The sequence below is a fragment of the Lacerta agilis genome, chromosome 11 (assembly GCF_009819535.1).
Source record: "Lacerta agilis isolate rLacAgi1 chromosome 11, rLacAgi1.pri, whole genome shotgun sequence".
Taxonomy (NCBI): domain Eukaryota; kingdom Metazoa; phylum Chordata; class Lepidosauria; order Squamata; family Lacertidae; genus Lacerta; species Lacerta agilis.
Genome location: NC_046322.1, coordinates 35,478,989 through 35,506,108, shown reverse-complemented (window position 1 = coordinate 35,506,108; position 27,120 = coordinate 35,478,989). Strand labels below are relative to the sequence as shown.

General features: G+C 40.0%; 1 protein-coding gene across 3 annotated transcripts in view; it reads right to left on the bottom strand.

The window, feature by feature from the left end:
- Nucleotides 1-888: 888 nt before the first annotated feature.
- The window catches only part of SLF1 (SMC5-SMC6 complex localization factor 1), a 34,838-nt gene continuing 8,606 nt past the window's right edge, over nt 889-27,120 (bottom strand). For 2 of the 3 annotated variants that reach the window (XM_033163693.1, XM_033163695.1), the window contains exons 5-18: nt 26,862-27,024; nt 25,549-25,680; nt 23,795-23,848; nt 21,550-21,702; nt 18,549-18,715; nt 16,106-16,243; nt 14,992-15,151; nt 12,852-12,999; nt 11,465-11,610; nt 10,250-10,413; nt 9,608-9,741; nt 7,609-7,701; nt 6,822-7,004; nt 889-2,269 (exon numbers count right to left, since the gene is read on the bottom strand). In XM_033163693.1, the coding sequence (XP_033019584.1) occupies nt 1,776-2,269; nt 6,822-7,004; nt 7,609-7,701; nt 9,608-9,741; nt 10,250-10,413; nt 11,465-11,610; nt 12,852-12,999; nt 14,992-15,151; nt 16,106-16,243; nt 18,549-18,715; nt 21,550-21,702; nt 23,795-23,848; nt 25,549-25,680; nt 26,862-27,024 (2,329 nt within the window). In that variant the 3' untranslated portion in view covers nt 889-1,775. Of the gene's footprint in view, nt 2,270-5,608; nt 5,863-6,821; nt 7,005-7,608; nt 7,702-9,607; nt 9,742-10,249; nt 10,414-11,464; nt 11,611-12,851; nt 13,000-14,991; nt 15,152-16,105; nt 16,244-18,548; nt 18,716-21,549; nt 21,703-23,794; nt 23,849-25,548; nt 25,681-26,861; nt 27,025-27,120 lie in introns of all 3 variants that reach the window. The other variant, XR_004427537.1, reaches the window with a different exon arrangement.

The window sequence follows — 27,120 nt, the reverse complement described above, 5'->3', positions numbered from 1 at the left end:
GTTTAGACCAACCTGTTTGATCTTGTTAGCAATTTGCGAAAGCCAAGGTGGATAAGGGGCTGTAGCCAGGAAATGAGATAACATTCCCTTTGGGTTATAATGAATTTTCAACCAGAGGGATATTGCCTGTTCCCAGACTTTTAGCTCAACTCTGGGAAGGCCTGCCTCTTGTCTTAATATTACATTAGAAGTACTCTTAGGAGTGGTTGGCTACTATCTACAGTGGCTATGTTCTAGCTCCATTTTTAGAGTTGGGACAAGTGATGATGTGCTCAGCTTCTACACTTGGGTTTCCCATGGGCATATTTAGAAACTGAGTGCAGAATGCTGGATTTTGCTATGTTAGTTTTCATCTACTCTCCAAGGAGTTCAAGGTCCTGTGCCATTTCAGTCTCACAACAGCTCTGTGAGATATGTTAGACTAAGATCTGGTAACTGAACGAAGAGCACCCAGCGAGCTTCATGGCAGATTTCAAAACCAGGCCTCTTCAGTCCTAGTCCAACACTACCACACCAGTCCCACTTATCTTGCAAAGTGCTGCTTTAGCCTAAGGTGCTCCTGATTTTTGTTTCAAATCAGGAGCATTGATTTTTTAAAAAAATACATTTTGTTCAACTTACAAAATGTTTGTTTAATGAACATACATAATGAAGCTATGCTTCAACCATTTTAATTTATTTAATGGTTTTTGGTTGAAATTACATTTCTAAAGCTTTAATAAAAGTCCAATCTTAGGGCATGTTTTATGGAAACTTTGACTTCTCCTAGATACTGTTGCCTCCTATACAAGATAATTAACATGCCCTACCTTTTAGAGTGGCCTCAAATTTTCCAAATGTCCCCACACCACCCAAGGTGGGCTGCCTCATAATCTGAGAATGACAGTATTAGGATCAAGAGCATCTTTATTCATTCTCAAATAAATTGTGAATGCAGTGTGTGATTGTGGTAGTATATTGCCTCCTAAAAGTAAATGAACCAAGTATACAGTACTCTATTCAAATATTGATCACATTACAAAAATTTTATTAACAAAAATATTATACAGGATTAGTGATTGCAGACAACAAAATGAGGTAGCCAACAAAATGAAGTGTTGCTTGATAGGATGGAGTAAAAGGATCCCCTGAGTTGGTGCCACAATCGTTGCTGGAGCTCACCCACCCAAATTTTAAGAGACTATGGGCTGTTTCACAGCTGGTGGGAAACCAGTTTCCCAGCATGGGAATGTGCCGTAGTGCCCAAGTAAGAAGCATCCACTTTCAGTTCCCTATGACGTCTGAGCCTGGAGAGTAGTTTGTTTACAAACTAGTTGGTGAGGACAAGCCAGCATCTGAGAAAACAGATTGCTTAATTAATTAGTGGGAACAAGACAGGATCAAGTAAGTTTCCCCGAGTTCAAACAGCGTAAGGGAAAATGTGGTTAGTGCAAAACTGGGAACAGACGATTCTGGTTTTCTCTTCTGGGAAAGGCAAGTGTGCAAACCTGATACTCAGTGCAGCTTGCTCACATTGTAGTAGGAAGCCAGTTTTGTGTTACGGCTAAATCAGGCAAATGCAGTCTTAGTTCCCTTGTGCTGATCAGCAGCTCAAGCAAGCAAGGGTATTATGCTTATATGTTGAAGATGATAAACATGTTAGACCAGGATCTCTTATCATTGGTCATGCTGGATGGAGCTGATGGGAGCTGGAGTCCAAGGACATCTGGAGATATCACATTAGCTACCCCATTGTTAAGACTATCAGCTTTTGGCAAGCAGACCTAGTTTGGAAGCTAGTTGGCCAAATAACAGTTAGACATTTGGATTTCCACTGAAATTTGCTGTAGTGTCGCTGCAAAAGCTTGCTGCTGTTCACCTGTGCCCTTTTTAAGCTCCTCAATCATCTTCTGAAGATACACTGGGAGATGTCGAAAGGTTTCAAGCTCTCTAAAATAAAGATCTATGAACCAATGGGTAGAGCTAACATTAAACTTGCAACGATCAGCTGTCATTAGCAACGGTTTGGAGCAGGCTAGCTTTTTAAAGGCTACAGAAAAAGGCTTAAATAGCTTATATACAGAACAAAAGTTCAGCAACATCTTGCAATATAAGACTGTCCAAAATTCTGTCTGTGTTTTATGAAAATTGCTTTCCACTTGTGCATGTAATTCCTCAACTGTCCCTTCTGGATTAACAAGATGCAAAAGTTGCTGCTTAGTTGTTTCACACTTTATGATATCCAGTGGCAGGTTCCCCTCAGAATCTTTCTGCTGTAGCAACACTGGTCCTGCATAAGAAACAAAACATGAAATAGGAAATAGCTTATTTAGTGCAGCTAAACAACTGGCTGTTTTTCAGTATCTGCAGTTTTCTCTGCAGCATCTAAAGCTTTTTGATTAACAAATCACATTATAATTCCAAAATGGATTAGAATTAAAATGTTAAGCCTATTTCAGGCGTATACTATGTGCCTTAAAGCTTATGGAGTGAAATGCCCTGCTAAGACCTTTGTTCCTCACCCTCGCAGCCATGTGTTGAGTCAGTCATAGGCTGGATGTTCTAGAACACTGGATCCAAATTAGCTAAGTACTGCAGACCCCTGTTTTTCAAAACCCCAAGCCATGGACCCTCTGGTTTTGAAAAGTTGTATATCTCTAAGGTAGTTTTTGTTATGTGAATGGTGCCACAAACCTCTGGGGGTCTGGAGACCACCAATTGGCAACCACTGTTCTAGAGCAAAAGCTACTTCCTGATCTCATCAGTGTACTACAGATTTCTTTTTGTTAACGTAACCAGATGATACATATACAAAGAACTTGAATCATGCTTCAGTATATTTAAAGAAATTGGTAAAACCTATTAAAATACAGGTTTACAAAACGTGTTTTGCAAGACACAGAAAGTAGATGAAACTGATAGATGAAGAATGATTAACAAGAAATGAGGAAGCAAACTTTGGGGTACACAAATATAAAATGGGGGCTAATGCCATCCATGGTGACAAATTTATTTCACAATATTTATATACTGCAAGATTGTAATTTAAAAAGTGGTTTACAAATCACAGTAACATTCAATTAAGTTGAGCGCATGGCAGAAGGCTGTGCCAGCAGCTGAGTTACGTAGCATTTCGCATGTCTCAGCCAGATGTATAAAGAATCCTAGCCTTGTTCATACATTTAGGGGGAATTCCTTATGTATGGCAGATAGCATTCAGTATGAGCCAGGCCTTCTATGTGAATGCCGAAGGATGGTAGTTCGTGGCATTTCTCTGCCTCCAAAAGATGGGAGAAGGGTCTTGTGAGCTAGTCACCCTTACAAGACAGCAGGATCTCTTACCTACTATTTTGGAGAAAGAGAAATGCTACCAACTAACTTTCTTTGAGCATTCACACGGAGAACCCAACTCAAACTCAAAGAAAGGCCTTCCTGCTAGTCTGTCACACTGTTTCAGCACTCCCTTGCCAAGTGAAGGTATGAACTGGAGTTTGGAATGTATTTTTAAGTTTAAACAGTGGCACAATAAGAAACAGCAGATTAGATATGCTAAAAATATAGTTTCCTGTTACTTTCCCTAAGACCTACAAAATTAGAAGAAAAGGCGATATAGCTTGCTTGCATACAGCATTTTTAACATGCACCAAAAGCAACAAACTATTAGCATATGCTGTTTATCAGGAGGGAGTAGGTTTCACTGCACTGAATGCCCTCTATACAAACAGCCCCAGCTGTCAGATGAACTTGGCCTGTGTGGTTCCACCAGAAGTAACTCTTCCTTAGTGGCTGAATGAGGCTGAATGCAAGAATGCAGCTTCTCAAATAACCAGGTTTTAAGCTTTTATTCCATAAACCCCTAAACATTCAGAGAGGTAAACAATGTGTTTGCATCTAGAAAGCACACACAGAGAAAACCATGCCTAGATTCATCTACATTTTGGCATTTAAGTGGTATATAAATTAATAATAATAATCAGTGGCAGAGGAAGCCTCTGCGCTTCCCGGGCGGCGGCGGTGTGGAGGCACCCCCTGGGGGAGTGGCACGACACGTGCGTCCTAAGGTCGTGACGTCACGACACACGTGGATGCCGCTGAAAGAGGGAAAGGGGGAAGCTTCCCCTTTTCCCCCTTTCCGCGGCTTTTTTTCGGCAGGGGCTGGGCCAGCGAGGAGGGGGCATCACGCTTGTCGCTGGCATGACGCCCCCTCCTCGCTGGCCCATCCCCCGTCCAAAAAAACCGCTGGGAGGGGGGAAAGGGAAGCAGAGCAGGCACGCCAACGAGGAGGGGGGTGTCATGCCAGCAACAAGCGTGACGCCCCCTCCTTGCTGGCCTGCCCCTTGCGCCGAAAAATAGCCACTGGAAGGGGGAAAAGGCGGCATGCCCCTGTTCGGGGCCCGCCTGCCAGGCAGGGCGGGATAGGGAGGGCCGGCCAAAGTGTCACCCCCCTCCCCTGGAACCCGGGGTGGGCCACCCCCTCGTCCCCCTTGCTCCGCCCCTGATAATAATAAGTTTCCAGGATGGCATCTGTATACAGAGAAGACTGCCGTGCACAGTTTAAATACCCAAAGCCTGTATCTTAACACCCAAGCCTATGAGTGCAGAACTCATCACCCGCTTGGCAGATAGGTCAGAGGGATTTAATGATCTTGCTTCTACAGACAGACCCCATGTTTCTTAGATTGGAAGACTTCTGTGTGTAGCAATGTGGTCCGAGCCGCCTTCTGCTGCTACTAGAGTGATAGATAAGCTGCAGCATTTTTTAAAAAATAAACAAACCAGCAATTCAATTATCAGTTTACATGTTGCGCAGAGTTTTTAGTCATGAAGAACATGCAATGTACTTAACCGAAATGCTTTAATGTGCAGGGGAAAATGGTATGTTAAAGTGACATGGATCTGAGTGTGGGGCAGGGAGAGAAGAGCAGCCTTCTATTGTGAAAGGTAAACTGCACGACCAGGAATAATAATATTAATAAATAAATAATAATAATAATAATAATAATAATAAATGTTATTATTTGTGCCCCAGCCACTCTGGGCAGCTGCCAGCATATAGAAAAAACATAATAAAACATTAAACATTAAAAACTTCCCAATACAAGGCTGCCTTCAGATGTTTTCTAAAGATTGCATAGTTACTTATCTCCTTGACATCTGATGGGAGGGCAAATCCAGGAAAACCAGGATTCAAATTCCCACTCAGCCTTAGTGCTCATTAGGAGCTGTGGGCTAGTCACTATTTCCCAGCCTACCCTACCTCAAAGGACTGTTGGGAAAATAAGAGGAGAAACATGGGTGCCCCCTTGAGCTCTTTAGGAAAAAGATGGTATAACACATCAATAAAATTAACAGGTTGTGTGGCTACAGAGACAGTGCCATGCACACAAGTAAAGAGCAATATTTTAATTTTCAAATGTAGATATTGCATCATAGTGTAGATTAAAAACAACAACAACACTAAAAAGGATGGCTTATGGGTGAGGGAAGTGCCAAAGGACTCTATAAAGTTTAGTCACCAACAATGAGCAATTGTACACTGAATGTGCAGCATAGTTCCTGCCATGCTTCTGTCAAACTGCTTGACAGGCGAAGGCCTGGCATGTGACAGCCAAGATAACTCTGCACACACCGTCTGCACCGTTGCAAGAGGACCTTGATGAATGAAAGTGCAAGCAGATCTTCTCCCCTAGGACAAGGGGATCATCCACTGCCCATTCTTCACAGACACCCAGGAAAAATGCACATCTGTCAGTGTAATGCCACGTTCTATTGAAGACTTGGGCTTTCGGTAATATTGGCTCTTGCATCACTTAGACCGATTGAAGTGAGGCCAGGTATTGGCTTGGCGTGTCAGTCGCATGGTGCAGTAGATAAATAAAACACCTGGGAGACAGCATTAAGGTTCAGCACAAGCACACAGAGGGAGAAGAGCAAGGGATGTATTGATTGTGAAAGAATATCATCCAGAGACAAAGAAAATAGCCTTTAGGGGGCAGGAGAAGACTGCAAATGCACAGAGGTCTTATTAAACAGACTAACCAGTGTAATGTTTGTGTTTCTGGCTGAGTTTAGCTAAAAGCTATCTAAGTACAGAACATTATTTTGCACTCCACACAGCAGAATTAGTATAGCCATAACAAATCTGATAACATGAAATATTTGAAATTAAACTGACACGCAGAGTAGTGGTATGAGCTACATAAACTCTAGTGTTTATATATGGCTCATACACAAATTCTCTAAAATATATATACTTTCTCTCCTTTGAAGATGAGTACTTTGTGAGGGGAAGACATCTCATGGAGGGTATACACAAAATGTTGTAATTTTTGAACTGTTTTAAGTGGGTATTTTTTTAATGCAAAATGCTAAAGTAAGCTATTTCTAACCCTTTCCTCTCCAATTTTTAAAAACCTAGACTTGCCAGAAGCAGAATTATCAGCCTAAATGTTTGGATAACCATAAATATAAGCAGAAACACAATGAAATTAAGCAGCACAAAGCAGTTAAGCTAACCATTTCTGCAGTACATTGTAAAAATTAATTTAAAATCCAGATTTTGTGAAAAATGCCTGGTAGGCATGCAATCCACATCACTGCTTGTTCATACAGCTTTTACAAAAAATCTGCAATTCAGCAAATATGAGAAACAGCCAAAGTTATGGGCTTACTGAAATAATTTAACTGACAAGATGAATGAGTATAAATATGGCATGATGCACATCAATATTTATGAAAACCTCTAGCTTTCAAAAATCACATCAAGAACACCCTCAAATTTTAATACTCTGCAGTTTTTACAGATTCAAATTTCTCTAAGCTTATTTAACACAAACACTCACCCCCGTGCTGAAGTAGAAGCCTGGCAATTTCTACATGTCCATTTCTAAGGGCATCATGCAAAGGAGTCACCCCATCCACTTGGCTGAACAGGTTTACCTCTGGACAATGATGCAAAATTTCACGGACACACACAGTGTTTCCATGGTTACAAGCTTCATGCAAAGGCGTCCAGCCAGCATAGTCTGAATTACAAATCAAGGGAAGTTTGAGAAAACAGTAAAATTAGTAGCAGGATGTTCATAATATTGTCGTTCAGATTCCTTTTACCCTTTCCCCCCCTCTAACTAGTGCTATGACGAATATTTTGAGAAATTAATATGCTAATTCTGTATTATACTTTTAAAATGAAATGAGGCAAAGATCTACTTCAGTGTCATTCTACAATGAAGCTGTTTCTTGCTTTCTGCAAAGCATCATATTTGTTATTGCTAAAGTAAGAACAAGGCATCTGCAGTCAAAACCACACACTGGCCCAGGTCTGTTAGAACCAGAATTTCACATAAAAATCTTGACTATAAAGCTATTCGCAGCTTTTATCCTCCTATCTATAAAAAGGCCAGAAATGAATTATTTTAAACCACAACTGTGCTTTAATAGAAAAACCATGCAGACAATTAAATGCAATCAATAAGCTTTAGCCGCAAAACTACCCATAAAATCTTTGCTTTAATTCATAATCCCGAAGCAGGAAAACAAGGAATGAAAAGAACTCTGCGAACACACAAGTATCACAGCTATTTGTGAGGCTTAATATGTTTGTTCAGGGAAGAAAATAAAACTACTTACCTTTAACGTTAATATCTATTCCTGGAAAAGAGAGAAGATGAATCAATCTCTTCACATTGTTCCTTTTGCAAGCAATATGCAGGGCAGTCTCTCCTAGCAAACAGAATTAATAGATTATACCAGTCTAGGCAAAATGGCAACTGAAGAAAATAATCAAAGCGCAGGAACTAGGAGATCTGGCTACACGCCAGAGCACTCAGTAATGAATAAGATTTCCCTTTGTCCTGTTTAAATACCTTTTAAGAAAACTCAAAAAGCCCACAGAGCTTCTGTTCCATCAGAGATCCAGCAATGGAACTGCACTGCTAAAGGGTTAACACAGGAATTATCTCTCCCTCTCCCCCACCCACCCGTTCAAGCTGTAAAGCTTCAACCACATTATAAAAGCACCGAATGATCACAGAACACCAAAAATGCTTGGTTTTGAAGCAATAAAAGTTTAGAGCGCAGTTGCCCTCCCTTAAATTTATTCATGAACCTACATTAAGTGTATGGTTCTTTTTACACAGCGTTTGTAGCTTAATTCAAATGAATGTTTCTGGCTAAGCACGAGTGCCTCTACACACTCAAGTATAATTCAGAACTTCAAATCCGTTAACAGATGGTTTGCTGTTTCTCAATAGGCTGTCTGGCTTGCCTACAGTACCAGAGAGAAAAAGGAGGGGGGTGGAGGAGGGAGAGGGAGAGAGATTAAGAAGAATGAAGCAGTCTTAAGAAGAGGGAACACGAACACACACACACACGCACACACACACACTCATCTAGACCTAGAAAAAAAGAGAAGACTGAAGACTTGACTGCAGTTTACAGGTGGTGGCTCAATTAACAAAGGCAGGCTGTAAAATTCTGATATTTGTTTACATTTTTGTCCAGTGATTATACTGGAACAAGAGTTGACAAAAAACACGTTTCCAAGTGAATGATGAAATTTACCCAAATGAGAACATTCTGCCCTCCCCACCCCCACATTTGTTCAATGGGATTGGGTCAGTAAATTTCCTTATTTTTATTCAACAGGATATATTCTTATGCAGAGTGTCTGGTTGTTTGTTGTGGGCAACAATCAAGTCTATTTTCCCCAATGTATCATATTTTAGCCACTTCTTTTAAGAGTAATTATATATCAGTTTGTATTACCTCTCCAATAGCACACCAGTAGGGGGGAAATCAGATAATTTTTTTATCAGTGCATTTGCTGATACAGTTAGAGGCTTTGGCACAGGGTGGGCATAAAATTTAAATCCAAGTAAATTGAGGGTTCTGCTGCTTTTGGCTCTGTCCATAGCTTAGCATATAGTTCTAAAATATCCCTTCTGATATCCATTACTGTTATACTTCGGAGCACTTTGAATGGCAATAATTATATATGTCTAGGTTAAATTCATATTAAAAATTGTTCAAGAAATTGATTTAATACAGGTACAAGCATATAAGAACATTTTATTACATTTGTGTATTAAACAGAGCCTGTGTAAACTACTGTACCGTGCTATTTAAAACTCAAGTGCTTGGGTTCTAGTGTAGTTAAAACTAAAATCCAAATGCATTTCATAGCTTGGGCTCAATGCCTGGAAGAAAACCATCCATATGCTTAATGGGGCTATGTAATTCAGCATACACTTCGGTCTTTGTTTGCAAAACGTCTAGGACGGAAAGAGATGAAGACTGAATTAGACTTTCAAATCAGAGGACGATGCTGATTTTCCAAGCACAGGTTGAGGTGGATTAGTGAAATAAGGCTATGGCTGGAATGGACTCATTTTAGGATGCATCCTCAATTTACAACTCAAGCGAAAATTTTGTGTGTGTGTCTGATTAAAAAAAGCAGACAATCATAGCCCCAACTTTTAAAAAATGGCATTGCATAACAAATAGCACAAGAAAGCCATGTTTGACTTATGCAATACTGAGATACCACTCCATCTTCACTGGGGCCAAATGTGGAACTACGGATTGCAAACTTGTGAAGTACTAAGCATAAGTTAGGAAATCACAGTACCTTTAACATTAACCTTGTCAAGAGTCCCCTGCTTCGCTGAAAAATGATGGTTATCTTTGCTGTGCATCATCTCAACTTCAACTTTGTTTCCCAATTTCTTTTGAACACAAGCAGAGTTACCAGTGCCTTGTATACTAAAAGCAAGAAGTGGGGAAAGTACATTAAAAGACTGAACTTTATTTACATTTAAAAAACCAACAACACCCCACTTGTTCAGAAGTAACAAGATGCAGACGGATACATCTACATGATTTCATATTTTGAAATTTAAGTCACGGTAGTTTTGAAACATTCCATACAGTATGTGCTTGTAATAAACCCAGCAATCATTCAATATACAGGGCTTAAGCTCACTCTAAAAACATTATTTCTTGAATACTTCTATTTCTCCTGGGAAGTAATTTACATTAATAGTGGGAAAGTATGTATAGTCTGTGAAGTCTACATATATGCAGGGAAAGGGAAAGGGGGGGGGAGAACCTCACTATTCCCATATGTGTTACAGGATTAAAACTGAGCTTTCTGCCAGTCACAGTAATTTGCAGACAACAACACAGGTCACATAAAGTTCAAGAAATGTGTCAGGTCAGAAGCTGTCCCCCAAAGCAGAATAAAACCGGTGATGTTATAGGTATTACTTACGGTACATCAGGCAGCACTTCGGCTTGGTTCTGCTTATCACCATTTAGCATCAGTAATGCCCTTTGAGACTTAGGGCAAGGCCATTGCCCTATTTTCCTTTTCTTTGCTTTGTGTATCCTTGGCTCACACAACCCAGCTTGTAAAGCAGGCAGATAGGAACAAACCTGTTGCAAGAGTCAAACTTTAGTCCGGCTATGTTAAATATGACATTAACACACACCTGGTAATTAGCAACGCTAACAGTTCCCTCCAGATCTTTATTGCATTTAAAACTAATCTTCCAAGATTATCATACCTAGGCTTCACAAAAGCCTTTTAAAGTAAAGCTTATGGTGTGAAACTCTTAAGGACCCATATAGCTTCTCGCACCCCTATGCTGATTATGTTGTGTTAGGGTGCTGCTGGGAACTTGACTTGCTTTTCTCACACATATTTTGGCTTTTGAGTGGTTTGCTGTATTGTGGGCTATTGTGCTTAGGGTTCAAGTACATGCTCGAAAGTAGCATCCATGTGTTGGAATCGGAGGGAAATATGCTGCACTACAGCCACGAAGTCATGGGGAAGGCTAGGCAAAAGGTTGCTTCGTTGCACAAGGCAATTTGCCATGGGGAATAAGAGTAAGATGCACTGGGCTGGATCCAATGCTGCACCAGCGGAAGTCCAGTTCATAATGTTTACCATTAAGTCTTGCAACACTAGTACCCAATCTCTGTTGATTGGAAAGAAGCAAAAATTCCCAACAGGAACAGATGGAATATAGGTATGTATAAAATTAGGGGGGGGGGCAGGAAGAGAGGTTGTAGCAAGACAGTTAGGGGTATCCTGAAATTGAGGAACAGAAGAGCCAGAAGGAAAACTTGCAAAGTGGTTTCTAAAGAGTCCTTTAGAACCCTCCCCCAGTCCCAGAACAATACCAGCTGTCTAGTTGCTATCATGGTTTGATACCTGACATCATGGTTGGAATAGCTCAAACATCAGTTTCCCAGCTCAGTTGTCACAAGAAAATTGGTTTAACAAACCAATGAGTATTGAGTTACTGTGTATGAGGGCGAGGCATGGATGAAAGAAGGTCAGAGAGGAGGATGAAGCATGCAGGCACATAGTTAATTCCTGTTGCAAAAATGCATGGTTTATTGGACCAGGATCATTGCATTTCATCTAGGCCAGAATGTTTTTGCATTAAGAAAGATATTACCTAGTACAAATGACACTTACCATTTTTTGGAGAGACAGCAATTCAGTAGAAACAACAGTGTTGGTTTGGAATAGCAAGTTTTTAAAAACTGCTTCTGCAACAAACATTTCAAGCCACAGAGATGTTATGGAAGAAATGAATGTTTTTAATTCCTGTGGTGAAAAATCTGAAGAGAAGGGAGACAGTAAGAAAGTGTTAGGGAGACAATACAGAGAATATTATTGCTGCATTTCTGTCCTTTAATTGCTATTCCTAAATTGTTAGAATTACTAAACCAGCTGTAGAATTGCTTGCCCAATTCCTGAAACAGAAAAATACAGCATCCCAACAGACAACTGCCCAGCTTCTAGAGAGGGAGAGCTACTTCTTTTGGTTCTTCTGTCGGACTGTTCTTAGTGTCAAGCTTATCCTAATGTTCAACTGAAATCTACATTCCTGTATATTGAACCCAGGGAACCTGGTTTTCCCACCTGCGGCGGCAGAGAACTAGACATAGTACTCCAGACATCAAATTGAAGAAAACACATTATGCACTAGCTAAGAGGAACAGGTTTGGAAAGCTGAAATACTTAAAATATAAGGTAAATGCTGTTTAAAAACAGTATGTAAAATCCATGCTTGCATGGATTTTGTTGGTTTTTTTTAATGGAGAGATTTTTGTTCATGAAAGTTACAATACTTGAAACTTTAAAATCTGTACTAGGACAGAGATTTTATACTGCCAGCATGCTTGTGGATACCCAAACTTTACATTTTAGCAATCAGGCTCTAATATGAAGTATATACAGTAATCTGTTAAGGTGAAATAAATAATTAGTTGTTTACAGTAACTCCCTCCACTAATACTCTTGGCAATGCACAGTGAATGCACAGTTTTGTGTCCCCATTTGTAAAATGACAATGGAATATATGGAAGATTGCCTATATAGCTCTGGACACTTTTGCATGCTCTGCCACCAATTGCTTATGATTTACAAACATGAGGTGCTTGATTTATTTATGAAAACATCCTAACCATTATTATTATTACCATCAACATTATTATTATTATCTAGCAAACATTAATAATAATTGCACTTTCTATGTATAAGTAGTGCTGTAAGATTACAGTGCAGAACCAGAATCAGTGGCCTATTAAAAAAAAAAAGAGGCAAGGGAAGTAAGCTGGTAGTTAAAAATGCCAGCCACAGTATTCTGATATGGGAAGAACACCAAGAGAGAGAGAGAATGAAGACGAGACAAGGATAGGTTCAGGAGTCACAGATGAGGAAGGTTTCACACACTGAGTTGGAATAAGTGATGAAATAAGCAGCCAAATATTCCAACTATAGTCTTCTGGTTTAGCTACAGAGAACTGAAGTGTTTATTCACTATGCATGTGTATGAAAAAATATATTAAAATCTTACCATTACATGAAATGGCAATATAAGATGCAAGATCAGCAGCTACAGGATGTAACATATTTTTGTCTATTAGGAACCCTGAAAGAATCCAGTATTCGACCACAATTCCTAAAATTCTGTTCAACAGGTCAGCTACTTCATGCTTGACGATCTAGAAGAGAAGATCACCTTTAAAATCTCTCTATTACTATATTTTTTTCTTAACATAGTCATGAAATACTGAAGTCTGTTTCATCCATTTTAAACTGCTCATACGGTAGACACAAGTGGTCTACCCTATGAACATCGTAACTCCAAGAAATTTACCAGGTCTTACTACAATTTCCTTAATTATACCACAATCTTGCCAGAAGATTATGACTTGTTTGTTCATGTGATTGGTGATCAATAAGATTAAATATTTCAGCTGCCAATCTTTATCCACTACCATTCAAGAAGCACAAATTGCAGATACTTGGATACAGAACAGATAATTCTCTATTAAAAATGCCGAGGCCCTGCTACCATGTGCTGCTAACTTCAGCGCCAGGATTGGACCAAACAACTTACTCTTGAATTCAAATGCCCCTGCTGAAATATTTTGAGGAGGACAGACTACTCCCCTAGAGGAGCTAAAATGAAGGCCAAATTAATTAACCCTGCTTATGTTTACTCCAATTAACATATTGTTTCGCCATGCTAATCCAAAATAAAACTACAGGCTGATACATTCTCCATTTTGTTTTTGAGGCTCTAATATAGTTGATTGTGGGATCCAGGTAGCGCTGTGGGTTAAACTGCAGAGTCTAGGGCTTGCTGATCAGAAGGTCAGCGGTTCGAATCCCTGCCACAGGGTGAGCTCCCGTTGCTCAGTCCCAGCTCCTGCCCACCTAGCAGTTCGAAAGCATGTCAGAGTGCAAGTAGATAAATAGGAACTCTGGTTCGCCAGAAGCGGCTTTGTCATGCTGGCCACATGACCCGGAAGCTGGCTGCGGACAAACGCCGGCTCCCTCGGCCTATAGAGTGAGATGAGTGCCGCAACCCCAGAGTCGGACATGACTGGACCTGATGGTCAGGGGTCCCTTTACCTTTTAGTATAGTTGATAATGGTAGCTTCTAGAATACCTTTCCAATTAACCAGGTCTTCCATATAAGTATTAAAACATATGACAACCACCATGCTTCCAGCAGTTGTCATAATTTAACTTTGCAATCCACAAAACCACTTTTGATTTAAAAAAAACCATAAGAAACTGATTCAAATCAATAATTCCTGCATTTAAAACCAGATGGTTCTCTTCAATGGTTTGACTCATGAGTACCAGCAACTCCCCACGCGACTACTAACACGCATGCCGTTTTTGGTGCCGAAAGGGGGCGGAGGCAGAACAGACTGGAAGGAGCTGACTAGTGCAACAGCAGGGATTCCCCTGTATAGAAATTGTCAGAAGGGCACTGACACTGATGCTACAGGAGCTCAGAGCTAAGTAAGCTCCCATCAAGCTATTTCTAATTAAAGATTACAAAGTCTTGCCATGTTGAAATAAATAGCATAGCGTTTGCCTCCAGGACATTTTGAACCTTCTCTTAGGCAACTGTTTTCCAGGAGCCAAGCTCTCCATTTTGCATATTTTACTTAAAACTAGGGGGAACCGTTTTAGATCTATCTTTAGCGACACAAAGGGTAAAGAGTCCGTTACTTTGAGGAGATATTGGAGATTACAGAAAACCTCTTATGACATAAGCCATTAACCAAGATTTTCAGGTATCAGATTCTCAGATACATCAGTTGTGAGAGAATTTATTTGCATTCATCAGATGAAATTCACAATTCCAAGGATCCATTTTTACTAGGATTTTAAACAAACACCAACCCATGGTTTCAAAATATACATAAGATGACATTACTAATCAGTTAAGTGGCAGTGCCAACATAAAGAAGATACTCAGCTAAGTCATGCTCAGAGAAGACCCACTGAACTCAATAGACAATAAGCTTTAACAGTGATTAAGGCCACCTGGGGAACAACAGTGCAAAAGTCTTGTTCTAGGGAGTAGGGAACATATAGTCATGGAACGTTATTAAGAGTCCTGAGAGAAGGCAGCAAAACACAAAAGACATTATTGGGCTTTCTTTACTCTTCATAGTTGATAAATCACTCACATCATCTGTCTTGTACTTCTCTCTATAGGAATTTATGACCCAGTCTACTAGAATCTTTATACGTTTTGTGAAAAGCACCGATTCACTTCCTAACCAGAATGTTTCCAGAAGAACAGTTTGTGGCATCACTTGTGCTTGCTGTGAATCTTCTTCACACAAACTGTAAAAGAAAAATAATTCCTAAATATGTTTTTTCTGTTTTGTTACAATGATTATAACACAGTATATCTTCTGTTAAAATCTGCAATTTAGCATGTTTTAAATTACAACAGAATTCAAACTTTGATAGAAATTATATCTCTAGTTACAATCCAGAGTGATATTCAGGCATGATGAAGTATATTTGAGCCCCCACCCCCAAACTTGGGGACGGACGGACAGTGGATAGAGTTGTATCAGAGAAGCTCAGAGAAGACCCACTGAAATTCATAGCCTGAAGTTAGTCATGCCTGTAATTTCAATAGGTTTACTGAGTATGGCTAATCTTGGATACAGCCCATAGTAATGTCAATTTTAAAAATTTGAGATTTTTGCACTTCAAGAACAAAGAACATACAGGAAGAGGTTAAAAGCCTCAGGCTTCTTACTGTTACAGTGCAATTTCCAGAATTGTCTCCTGTAAAATCTAAGTATTATGTGCACATTATGAAAAAAGGCTTTTAATCTAAGTCTAGACCAGGCATAGGCAACCTTCGGCTCTCCAGATGTTTTGGCCTACAACTCCCATGATCCCTAGCTAACAGGACCAGTGGTCATGGATGATGGGAAATGTAGTCCAAAACATCTGGAGAGCCGATGGTTGCCTATGCCTGGTCTAGACTAAGAAAAATCACAGAACTGCAATATTTAACACTTACACACTTAAATGAGTGTGTGTGTGTAAATTAAAGAACTAATGTGTAAAAGTAATTTTTGAAAAAAGTTTAGAAACATCTGCCCATTTACTTAGAATGAGAATAGCTTTCTTAAAAACTGACATAAATGTGCAGGGAAAGTAATCAAGTGGGAAATGCTGTTAACGTATAAATAGTAAATGTACTTTGGGCACAACTTGATGGTAAGATACAAAAATGGGTTAGAAATTAAAAAGGTAAAAACATTCATTGAAACAAACCTCCTTGTTAATGCTATTACTTCATCTTGGAACAAATTCATAAGAAACATTAACAGTGTTTTGTGAAACATTCTTGCCTCATCTGTGGTTTCTGTAACAGGGACTGAATGACAAATATTACTGCAGTAAAGGCAAGACCTGGTGGGGGAAAAGCACAAGCAACAGTTAAGGGTCAGATAAATCAGGATATTTTCTGATCTTCCTTTCTGTCCCCACAGCCCAAAGTTCACCAGCTCCACTAAGGAGCCTGTGTATATTGAGCTTCAAATAGTGCTGACCTTTTTTCAGCTCTGGGTGCCAGCAGAAGACCTGTGTTTTCCATAAAGTACTGGTATCTAGAAGGATGTCTATAGACTGGCTACAGGGACTGACAGATTGTTTTTACTTTAAAAGTGTTGCTATTTTATTTTCTATGCATTTGTTACTGTAACCCAACCTGCACTCTTCAGATAAAGGGCAGGATATTAATTTTTAAAAAACCAAATAAATACACAAATCGCGATTTATAACAGTTATATATATATATATACATACAGTTTATTTACTTACTCATCTTTAATCTCACCACATCACTTTTAAAGCCATCTAATCTAGCAGCCAACACATTGTGTGGCACTGTGTTCCATAAACCAAAATTAATTATGCCTTGTGTGAAGTACTCTCTTTTATCTCTCCTGAATCCACTGCCAATCAACTTCATTGCCTGACACTGAGTTCTAGTACTATGAAAGGAAGAAAAACTTATCTCTGTTCACTTTCTTTGCACCATCCATAATTTTAAAAACCTCAATCTTGCTTTAGTTCATATTTTTTCTGAACTAAAAGGCTCAGAAAGCATAAGCCACTTTAGTCAAAAGTCAAATTAACATCTTACAAATTTGAAATATTTTTTACTTGAATATTTCAAGAGTTTACTGAGCAACTGAGTATACTTATGCTATACTGTTGTCCCGTGGGCTTGAGAAGTACTACACCTGACAGAGTGGTTTGTGAATACATACAAAAAATAGGAAAAATAAAAAAATAAAAAACAAAGTGATGCATTTTTTCAACACAATTTTTCAAGGTTGAAAAATGCAGGATAAAACCTCATTGACTTGACATACACACTGATAATATGCTAAACAATTCTGACACAGTGCTCCAACTTAAATCTGTGGAACATTGTGGAAGTGCTCTAAAGAGGCATGCTTAAACCCCATTGAAATTAATAGCAAGTAAAATTGCCAATAAGGGATGCGGGTGGCACTGTGGTCTAAACCACAGAGCCTAGGGCTTGCTGATCGAAAGGTTGGCGGTTCAAATCCCCGCGACGGGGTAAGCACCCATTGCTCGGTCTCTGCTCCTGCCTACCTATCAGTTCGAAAGCACGTCAAGTGCAAGTAGATAAATAGATACCGCTCCGGTGGGAAGGTAAACGGTGTTTCCGTGTGCTGTCTGCAGACAAACACCGGCACCCTTAGCCTATAGAGCGAGATGAGCACTGCAACTTCAGAGTCGTCTGTGACTGGACCTAATGGTCAGGGGTAACTTTAAAATTGCCAATATCCAGACAGTATTATTATCTGGATTGCACCCAAACTTTCCTGCCCCCCTTAAGGAAGATTACTTATTTATTACATCTATATATCACCTTTATCTTCCAAGAAGCTGAAGGTAGTGTATACGGTTTTCCTCCTCCACATTTTATCCTCACAACAACCCTGTGAGGTTGGGCTAAGAGACGATAACTGGCCCAAGGTTACCCAGTGAGCTTCATGACAGAGTGGGGATTTGAGCCTTTGTCTCCCATGTCATAGTCCAACACTCTTACCCAGGGATAGGCAAACTAAGGCCCATGGGCCAGATGTGGCCCATGGGCCTTCTCAATCCGGCCCATGGACAGTCCGGGAATCAGCGTGTTTTTACATGAGTAGATTGTGTCCTTTTATTTAAAATGCATCTCTGGGTTATTTGTGGGGCATAGGAATTCATTCATATTTTTTTTCCAAAATATAGTCCGGCTCACCACATGGTCTGAGGGATGACCCCTGCTCTAACCTGATTGTAAAAAACAACCCAAGCCACCTTCTTTCACTTTTCCCTAATATTGGGGTGGGTGTACATGGTTAAGAAATAACATTGTATTCCATGAGAAGCAGCAGTTACTTTTTTCATAGTCTATTGTAATTTCAATGCCTCATTAAAAAGTATGTAGTTTATAAATCCTAGTTAACATTAACCATAGGTTTAGCATTATGAGCAAACTTGGATTCCCTCCTTATGGAATATTTACCATGCACAAGCTATAGTGCCACAAGTGAACAGCAGCTCTTGTGTCTCCTTTAATGGATCAAGGTTTAAGTGATCATTTACTAGATGTGTCATCTTTAACTATGGTTTGTTAACCATATTGTAGTTTTGTGCAAATCAGGCCAATGTAATTATTCCAGAGTGCTCCTACCTCACAAGCATCTCTATCAGAGGCCATGTTCCCCTCATGCAAACAGGACACTGAAGAACTTCCAGGTAGTATGTTAACATAGAAGGTGATTTCCAAGGAGGATCGTGTTGAAGAAGAGCATACATGATATGAAAGAACTGAACAGGAAGTGCAGGGTCTGAATTTCCCTGTAATCAAACATGAACAAATCTCAGTCTCCCACTCTGCTCCAATCTTACACCTGTTGTTCCTGCCACTGAAATTAACTCATTTGAGACAAATAAATGATATTTTAAAATACATACCACCCTTCAACAATGTTTCCATACAATATATACCGTATTTTTGCTCCATAAGACGCACTTTTTCCTCCTAAAAAGTAAGGGGAAATATCTGTGTGTCTTATGGAGCGAATGGTGGTCCCTGGAGCTGAATTGCCCAGGGGCCAAAAGCAGATCGTGCTTTGTTTTTTACAAAGAGAAAAGGGGCTGTTGAAAGGACCCCACTCAGCAGCTGATCAGCAAGAGATCGGGAGAGAGATAAGGAGTCCCTGGCTCCCTTTCCACCCTGCCCCCTTGCCCAGGCCTCCATTGTTAAATGTGCTGCAGAGGGAGGTTGTTTGTTTCCCCAGTGACATGTGACTGGCTGATTAGATTATCTGTCTGGAAACTGTAGAAACATTTCCCTTTCCTTAAGAAGCTGCAGAAATGTGAGTTGAACCCCATAAAAAACGGGCTTTTCCTCTTTGCTTTTCTCCCTTTGCAAAAGAAGCTTTGTTTTTCCCCTTTGCAAAAAAGCTGCACAAATCTGAGCTGATCCTAAAAAAACAGGGCTTTTCCCTTTGCAAAAAAGCTGCAAAACTTTGAGCTGATCCTGAAAAAACAGGGCTTTTCCCTTTGCAAAAAAAGCTGCACAAATTTGAGCTGATCCTCAAAAAAACAGGGCTTTTGGAGGAAGAAAACCAGAATAATATTTTTTTCTTGTTTCCTCCTCTAAAAACGAGGTGCGCCCTATGGTCCCGTGTGTCCTATGGAGTGAAAAATACGGTATATTTTATCACTAAGCCATCTTTCTTTATTGGATCTGCCATTTAAGCAGCATTATAACCCACTTTTTTCTATCATGGAACTCATGTAGATTTCTCAGGTAATCTTTTACCTTTAATCCCAAACCATTAAGAATAATTTACATTTACACAGTATGAATTAAAAGCCCATCAGTTTCAATGTGTTGGTGGGAATGAAGTGCTAGCTCTTTTCTATGTCGAAGACTGGCAGCCTAGAAACCTAGGGATACACCATAGTGAAGGTCCTTAAATACAAAAGCTGCCTTATACCATTGGGTCCATCTATGTCAGTACTGTTGCCACTGACTAGCAGCAGCTCTAGGTGTGTCTGCCAGTTCTACCTGGAGATGCCAGGGATTGAACCAGGGGTGCTCTGCATGTAAAGCATGTACTTTACTGGTGAGCTACATACATTTCACATAAGGCAATCAGAAATGCTCCAGACTCGCATGCATAAATAGGAAGGGCTGCTGTTTGACTTGAGCCTGGCACCCAGAGGTGGGTGGCTGAGGGCTACCTGACAAATGCTGATTAGCCCTACCTACACAGATATATATGGGACACGGGTGGTGCTGTGGTCTAAACCACTGAGCCTCTTGGGCTTGCCGATCAGAAGGCTAGCAGTTCAAATCCCCACAGCGGGGTGAGCTCTCGTTGCTCTGTCCCAGCTCCTGCCAACCTAGCAGTTTGAAAGCACACCAGTGCAAACAGATAAATAGGTACTGCTGCGTCATGAAAGTAAATGGCATTTCCGTGCGCTCTGGTTTCCATCACGGTGTTCCGTTGCACCAGAAGCGGTTTAGTCATGCTGGCCACATGACCCAGAAAGCTGTCTGTGGACAAATGCCATCTCCCTCAGCCTGAAAGCGAGATGAGCGCTGCAACCCCATAGTTGCCTTTGACTGGACTTAAATATCCAGGGGTCCTTTACCTTTACATAGATATATGTCTGTCAGAAGTGACAGAGTTCAGTGGTAGCTTGGGTTACAAACACCTTGGGTTACAAACACTTCGGGTTACAAACTCCGCTAACCCAAAGTAGCACCTTGGGTTACAAACTTTGCCCCAGGATGAGAACGGAAAGCACGTGCTGGCGGCGCAGCAGCAGCGGGAGGCCCCATTAGCAAAAGCGCACCTCAGGTTAAGAACGGTTTCAGGTTAAGAACAGACTTCCGGAATGAATTAAGTTCATAACCCGAGGTACCACTGTACACAGCTTTTTCTAACATGGAAACAGGGTATGTACATTGTAAACAGGGAAGAATGGCAAGCCAAGCCTAGCTGCTGAAATTTGCTTTTGAAGTCAGAACTCAAGTGTTCTCGGCTACTAAGTAATCACAGCCAACTCTAAAACTTTCAGTTTCTAGGTCTGAGAGTGGCTTGAAAGGTCATGGCATCTCCATTTGCCCTTCAGTGCCATGGTATGGATGTCAGAATTCACAAGGAAAGGGATGCAATTGCCTCCTGCTCCTGCAAGTTCCTTATTCACTGCAATGGAAAGTGCCTCCCCAACACAGCCTGCCAAACTGGCTAGCATTTCAATACTGCAGGAAACATTCATGTAGCAAAATCAGTGTGCATTGTGTGCTAAACACATTAACTGGGATTTTAGTGTGGTAAATACTAAAAACCATAGCATCAAACTGGGGAAAAAAACAAATGGGAAAATAAGGTTAAAAATAAAAGCAACTGAAAAGGGGGGGGAAACAACTTATCAACCTCTATTACATTGACATCATACTTCATATCTGACAATCATATTTAGTACTTACGTAGTAGTATGAATAAAATCCTTACAAAAGCCTTGTAAGGGAGGTCAATATTAAGCTAATTTTGAAGATGAGGTGCTGAAGGCACAAACAGTTGGCTAAGGTAAGGCAAGACCCATGACCAGTGACCTGGCCACTTCTTCTTAGCCACTGGAATGTACCAGTTCTCATAAGCTGCCATTCTCACCTGAAGTATGTGCTCTAGAAGAGAGTGAACAAGTTTAGCAGGAGGAATCAGATCTTTTCCGGATAAAAATTCTGAGATTGCAATAGGAAATAAGTGGTCATCTACTAGTTCAAGTATATTGTTGGTTCCTCCAGAACAGCGAGTATTTTTTACCTAGGGAATGAAAGACTTAAGAATTAAAAGATTAAGCACTGATCAGATACACGTAAACATAAGTTAGGGCCATTTAAAGAAACTCCTAAGTTTGTTGGTTAATCGGTTAAACTGTATTTGCATATGAACGGAGGCAATTCTAAAGCACAAAGAAAGCCTTTATTTTTAGAGAATGCACAAAAGTGTCATACTAGGTATAGTCTTAGAAGTCACATTTCCTCCAGTGTGGCAGAGAAAAACAGTTATCCATAGTTTTTATAAGTAGTTGTATTAAAAATGACTGTTTTTAAACAGTCTGTTCCTTGATTAATTGGGACTTTTCTTTGGTCAATTCTTTAAAAATTGAGAAATTCAAGTTGAAACCCTAACACAAAGTCTTTACTTTAAAAAAAAAGGAAAAGAACAGCCCATTTTGTAACCAAAAAAATAAAAATAAAAATAAAATGCAAAGAACAGACTGCCTGCTTGCATCCCCCAACCCCAGTAAGCCACTTTGACAGTTGATGGGGCTGTGCCCCATGTCAATCACACAACATGCCTGGTGACAATTTTTTCCCTTGTAGTGTGGCAAGCTGATAGATGGTAACTCCAAGCTTGCTTTTAACAGGAATCAGCTGCACAGCCAATCCAGTGGGCTTGAAGTTATTGCTTATTACCGTTGATAGGCAATGATAAGCCCACTGGAGTTTGACATGGTCTGTTTTGGGCGGGGTCAACTGCACTACTAAGTTCCTCCAAAGCATAACCAAGGAGGGCACTTTAAGGTTCCTGCATCTCTACCTGCCCCACACCTGACATCACATATGATGGGCATGGTTTGGGGGAAATGGCCTGATGGGCCAAACTGGGACACCTGCCAAGCCTATTAGGCCTGTGAGCTGGAGGTTTTCCACCCCAGCCTACTGGATTAACCCACTGGGAATAGCAATGTCATACCCCAGGTCTATCCCAGGTACTCCTCTAAATACTTTCCATCCTCACATCCACCATATTTGCAGTTTAACACAGGATTGTAAGAAATAAAAATGAAAGTACATTTTTTTAGTTATTCATTTAATTATGTTGTATTGCAGAACATCTATTATTAAACTTAATTTTCTTAATGGGTAATGTACATGTGGGTTTCAGGATTGCAATCTCCAAGGAATAAGTTGTTGGGAGGCTCAGTGCATGACTCACTGGGGGCTTTCATGAAACAAAATTATAAATCTGACATATACCTATCATCCTAACTCCAGCTCACAGAGCTATCCCAAATCACAACTAGCTGCGTTCCAGATTTATAAATTGCATAACTTCCATCGTAAGCAAGAAGAGCAGCAAGTGCTGAATTACCATAAATTATACATTAAGCACTGGGATATCCCTTTGTGAATTTCAAAAGCTATAAAAGATAGATATGCTGTGCAGATATTTAAGCCTACCTAATTGCCCCATGCTGAGGACTCTGAAATGATCCAAAGGGTTGCTATGTAAAACATTTGTATGTGGCAATTTCTGTGGGCTTAGGATCTTTTAGTGTGAGCTCAGCTAATTCTCTGGATTGCAGACACTATCCAGCACACACAGATACATTTAATTAAGAATATATTCACATTCTACATTGGCAGCAAAGCTTGTCATTTGAACACAAGGGCTTGCAATTCTAAAAAGAACAGATTCCCCAGATGGGAACCTGGAGAGCACCCAGTCAATATTTGTAAGCAAGACATGGTAAAAAGGGGTGGAGAGTCCATAGCCATAACGTCCTTCAGGTTTGAATACTCATACGTATGTGGGAGTATCAATATCTGCAATAGAAAGACTGCTTGTTCTGTATGCATGCCGGGCTTTTAAGGTGTTTTTTCTATTGCCCCTGAAAGCAGCAGCATTTGAAGTAGAATAAAGAAATCATGCATGAATGTGCTATATATGTGTATGTTGATCTGCGATAGACACCACCATTCGTAACCTTTCCTCTCTCCTTACTTAGCATAATATTTAAAGGTAAAGGCAGCATTTGTTGAAACCCGATCGCTAAAACTATTACAGCATCATCTTTCTCTTTCTCTCCCTCTCTCTATCCCCTCCCAACCCAGTATCCATATCTTACCACATTTCTGCACTCAGTCATTTGGTCTATTTGAGTATATTTTCTTAGCATAGCCTGTAAATTAAAAGCAAATTACTGATTTAAAATAAGAATGTCAGTCATAGTGCATAGTAACAATACAAAGGAAATTGTTTGATCCTAAAGCTGTTACTTGGAAGCTAGTTTCACCAAGTTCCGGGGTGACTACTGAGGTTTACAGTCATAGGTTCATAAGGGATAATTACTGAGGCATTTTGTGAGCATCGTAAGAAGTACTGGCAGGCATTATGGGGAACTGCTGCTGAGTAAGCACATGGGGTAAAAAAATGCCACTGGATACACAGAATAAGTCGTGAGGATCCTTGTTTTAGTCACACAACATATCAACTGAGGTTTGGTATCAGCAGCATTTTCTGTTCTTATGAGATTCACTATTCAGACAATGTCCTTTCCAAGATGTCACTCTACCAATGTCACTCTACCAAGCTATGGGTAGAGTGTTATGGGTAAAACACAAAAAAGTAATCAAGTAAAATTTGCCAGATGTTGGCAGACATATACACAAACAGCTGCCTGTGTCCCACAGCACAGAGCCAAACTCAGGTAACTAGACTGTATGCAATTGGATGCATATACTGAAATAGTTTCCTCCATTTGATTTTGAAAAAATTCCTCCTATTGCAGCTCCCCCCCTATGACATCCTGCTGATCAAAATCGGGATGCTCATTTTTTTGGTCCTGAGCTCTCATGGGATCCAGCTGACCAGACCAAAAAACAGGACATTCTGAGATCCAGTGAGAAGCCAGGATGGCTTCTGTAATTCCGTAATGTCCCGCTCAATTTGGGACAGTTGAGCAGTATGCAGCCAATGGTATTTGGGATGTAGGCAGAAAGGAAAGAGTAGTTGTTTAAGTAGACTTCTGCTCTTGTAATTGCTGGGTGCCACTCATTAGCTAGGATCCAGCTGAGCCCATCACAAGTAATGACACATCTGCTTGTGTAGGGGGTGCTTCCACAATTTTCTTCCTAGCTGCAGTCCCCTATGCCACATCCCATGCCTTTCCAAAGGTTCCCTACTATTCAGCTTTGGAAGGATGGAAAAGTCCCATCGCACAGGGAGTAGCCACAAATAATTAATCCAAAATATAGATTTTTAAAATAATCCACCACATTTTCACTCAGTTACCAAAGTAGGTATCAGTTAACCTAGTTGTGCATAATATTAATCTCTTTAAGAGACTAAAGGGGCTGTAATACATTGTTTAAATATTAAGGCAGTTAAACTTAGAGTTAGCTCTAATTCTCACAATGATTGATTTTTTGATAGAAAGAAGTCCCATTTGAAAGGTGAATAATTTTTCCAGTGCATGTTCTCTCCACCAACTTAATAACAGTTTTTCATTAAAGCAGTACTGACAGATTGGGCCTGTATCATTTTTGCATAATTCTAAAGCTTTTAAATCCTTTCCATTGATTTACCACATGGCATCATTTCTTTTGTAAGAATTCCTTTCATGATTCCTTCACAAGACCTCATGCATTCTGTTTTTTTACTATTTGCATTTGTAACAGCCATTTCATCATTGGACCTGCTCTGCTCAATGAGACTTTAAGAAGTGGATCCCAACCTCTATACCCTAGGTTTTTTTTTTAACAACAAAGGCAAAATTACACAGTGCAAGCAGTTTTCTTCCACATTTATTTCTGTGGAGACTTTTTTCTTCAGTTGACTTATGCTATAAAAGTAATAAATGTACATAATACTAGTTTTTACCTGTTCAGAATATATATGTTTTATAAGTTCATTTTTCATTTCAGCAACATGCCTGCCAGTCATCACCTGTCTTGACTGTTCAGGTTTAAGATGGTTCTCCTGGTATTTTTCAGTATCACTTTTAATTTCCTTCTGGGTGATAAATGCAGCATATTATTGTCTATTCAAATATAGAGAGGGCATACAACAACACAGACAATTACAGCTAACAGTAGGGATTGGATCCAGCCTGGTCTTTTGGTGAATGGAATGACTTCTTCCATTTGCTATAGGAATTGAGATCCAGAAGAAGCCTCCCCACTGAAAGAAAGTGCCCAGTGCCCTCTGTCATCCTGTTCCAGGGTATCTCCTGATTTCTGAAGCTGCTTTTTAGGGGCTCATTTTCAGGGGTTCATCCTGGAGGTAGTCTGGATCCAACTCAAGCAATTTGGACTTTTCCTAGTGGTGGCTAAACTGTGGCACTCCAAACGTTGCTGAACTGCAACTACCATCATTCCTGGCCATTGGTCATATTGGTGGAGGATGATGGGACCTGAAGTCCAACAACATCTGAAGGGCCGTTAGCTACCCCTGGCTTAGAGAGTACAGCTCTATTATTAAAACAGCTGTGAATATGTGAAAATATAATTAGAAAGAGAGCTTGTTCAAGCATTCAATATATGGTCCCCAATCTTCAGGAAGGCACACACAAGGCTTTCAGTAATATGCTGTTAACAACCACAAGAAGAGGCCCAAGGAAGTGAATGATTTCCATTCCCATCTGGATCCTGAGTTGGATAGGAAGGTGCTTTCTGCTCAAGACTGTATGTCAATGGGATTGCAGACATAGACTAAATGCACCAATCATGTTAGACTACCAAGGGCAACTCCAAATCCAGCGCTGAAAAAAACATGCTTGCAACCCTGTTAGATGCGGGCGTTCAGTTAGGTGATCAACGTACATAGTGTACTGATCCAAAGATACGGTCTGAAGTCCTGGCAAACATTGTCACAAGGTCTCTAACTCCAACCTTGCCAGGATTTGCTATCCTCAAACACAGAAAAGCAAATCATGGTCCAACATTTCCTTAATGCTGCTATACTTCACTGTCTTGTATGCAATCTAAGGAAGATGATGGATACAATAGAAGTCTGATAATTTTCACTCTGAAGTATTCATGAGAATTTAAATGCTTTGAAATAAAAATCAGAGTTGAAATATTAATCCAATAATAATTTGGCTTAAACTGGACTTTTAAATTTGCCACAAATCAACAGCTACACTTAAAAGAAAGTATTTCGATTACGATTTTCATTATGTTAAGTGTACTTGCCTCTAAGAGATAAATTTCTAAATAGCCAACTGGACAGTATGGCACACCAATGAGATGCTTCTCTCTTTCTTGATCTAATGCTGGATTATTAGTTAACACATGAGTAATGTCCGTTGGTGTACTTAATCCTGCATAGACTGTGGCTTTTCCTGCTTCTAGAACTCTGTAGGAATGAAACAATATAAACTTGATGAAAATATAAAATGTAACTCTTATTTTAAAACCTACACAACATACAAAAAAGGAAACATAAATCTAC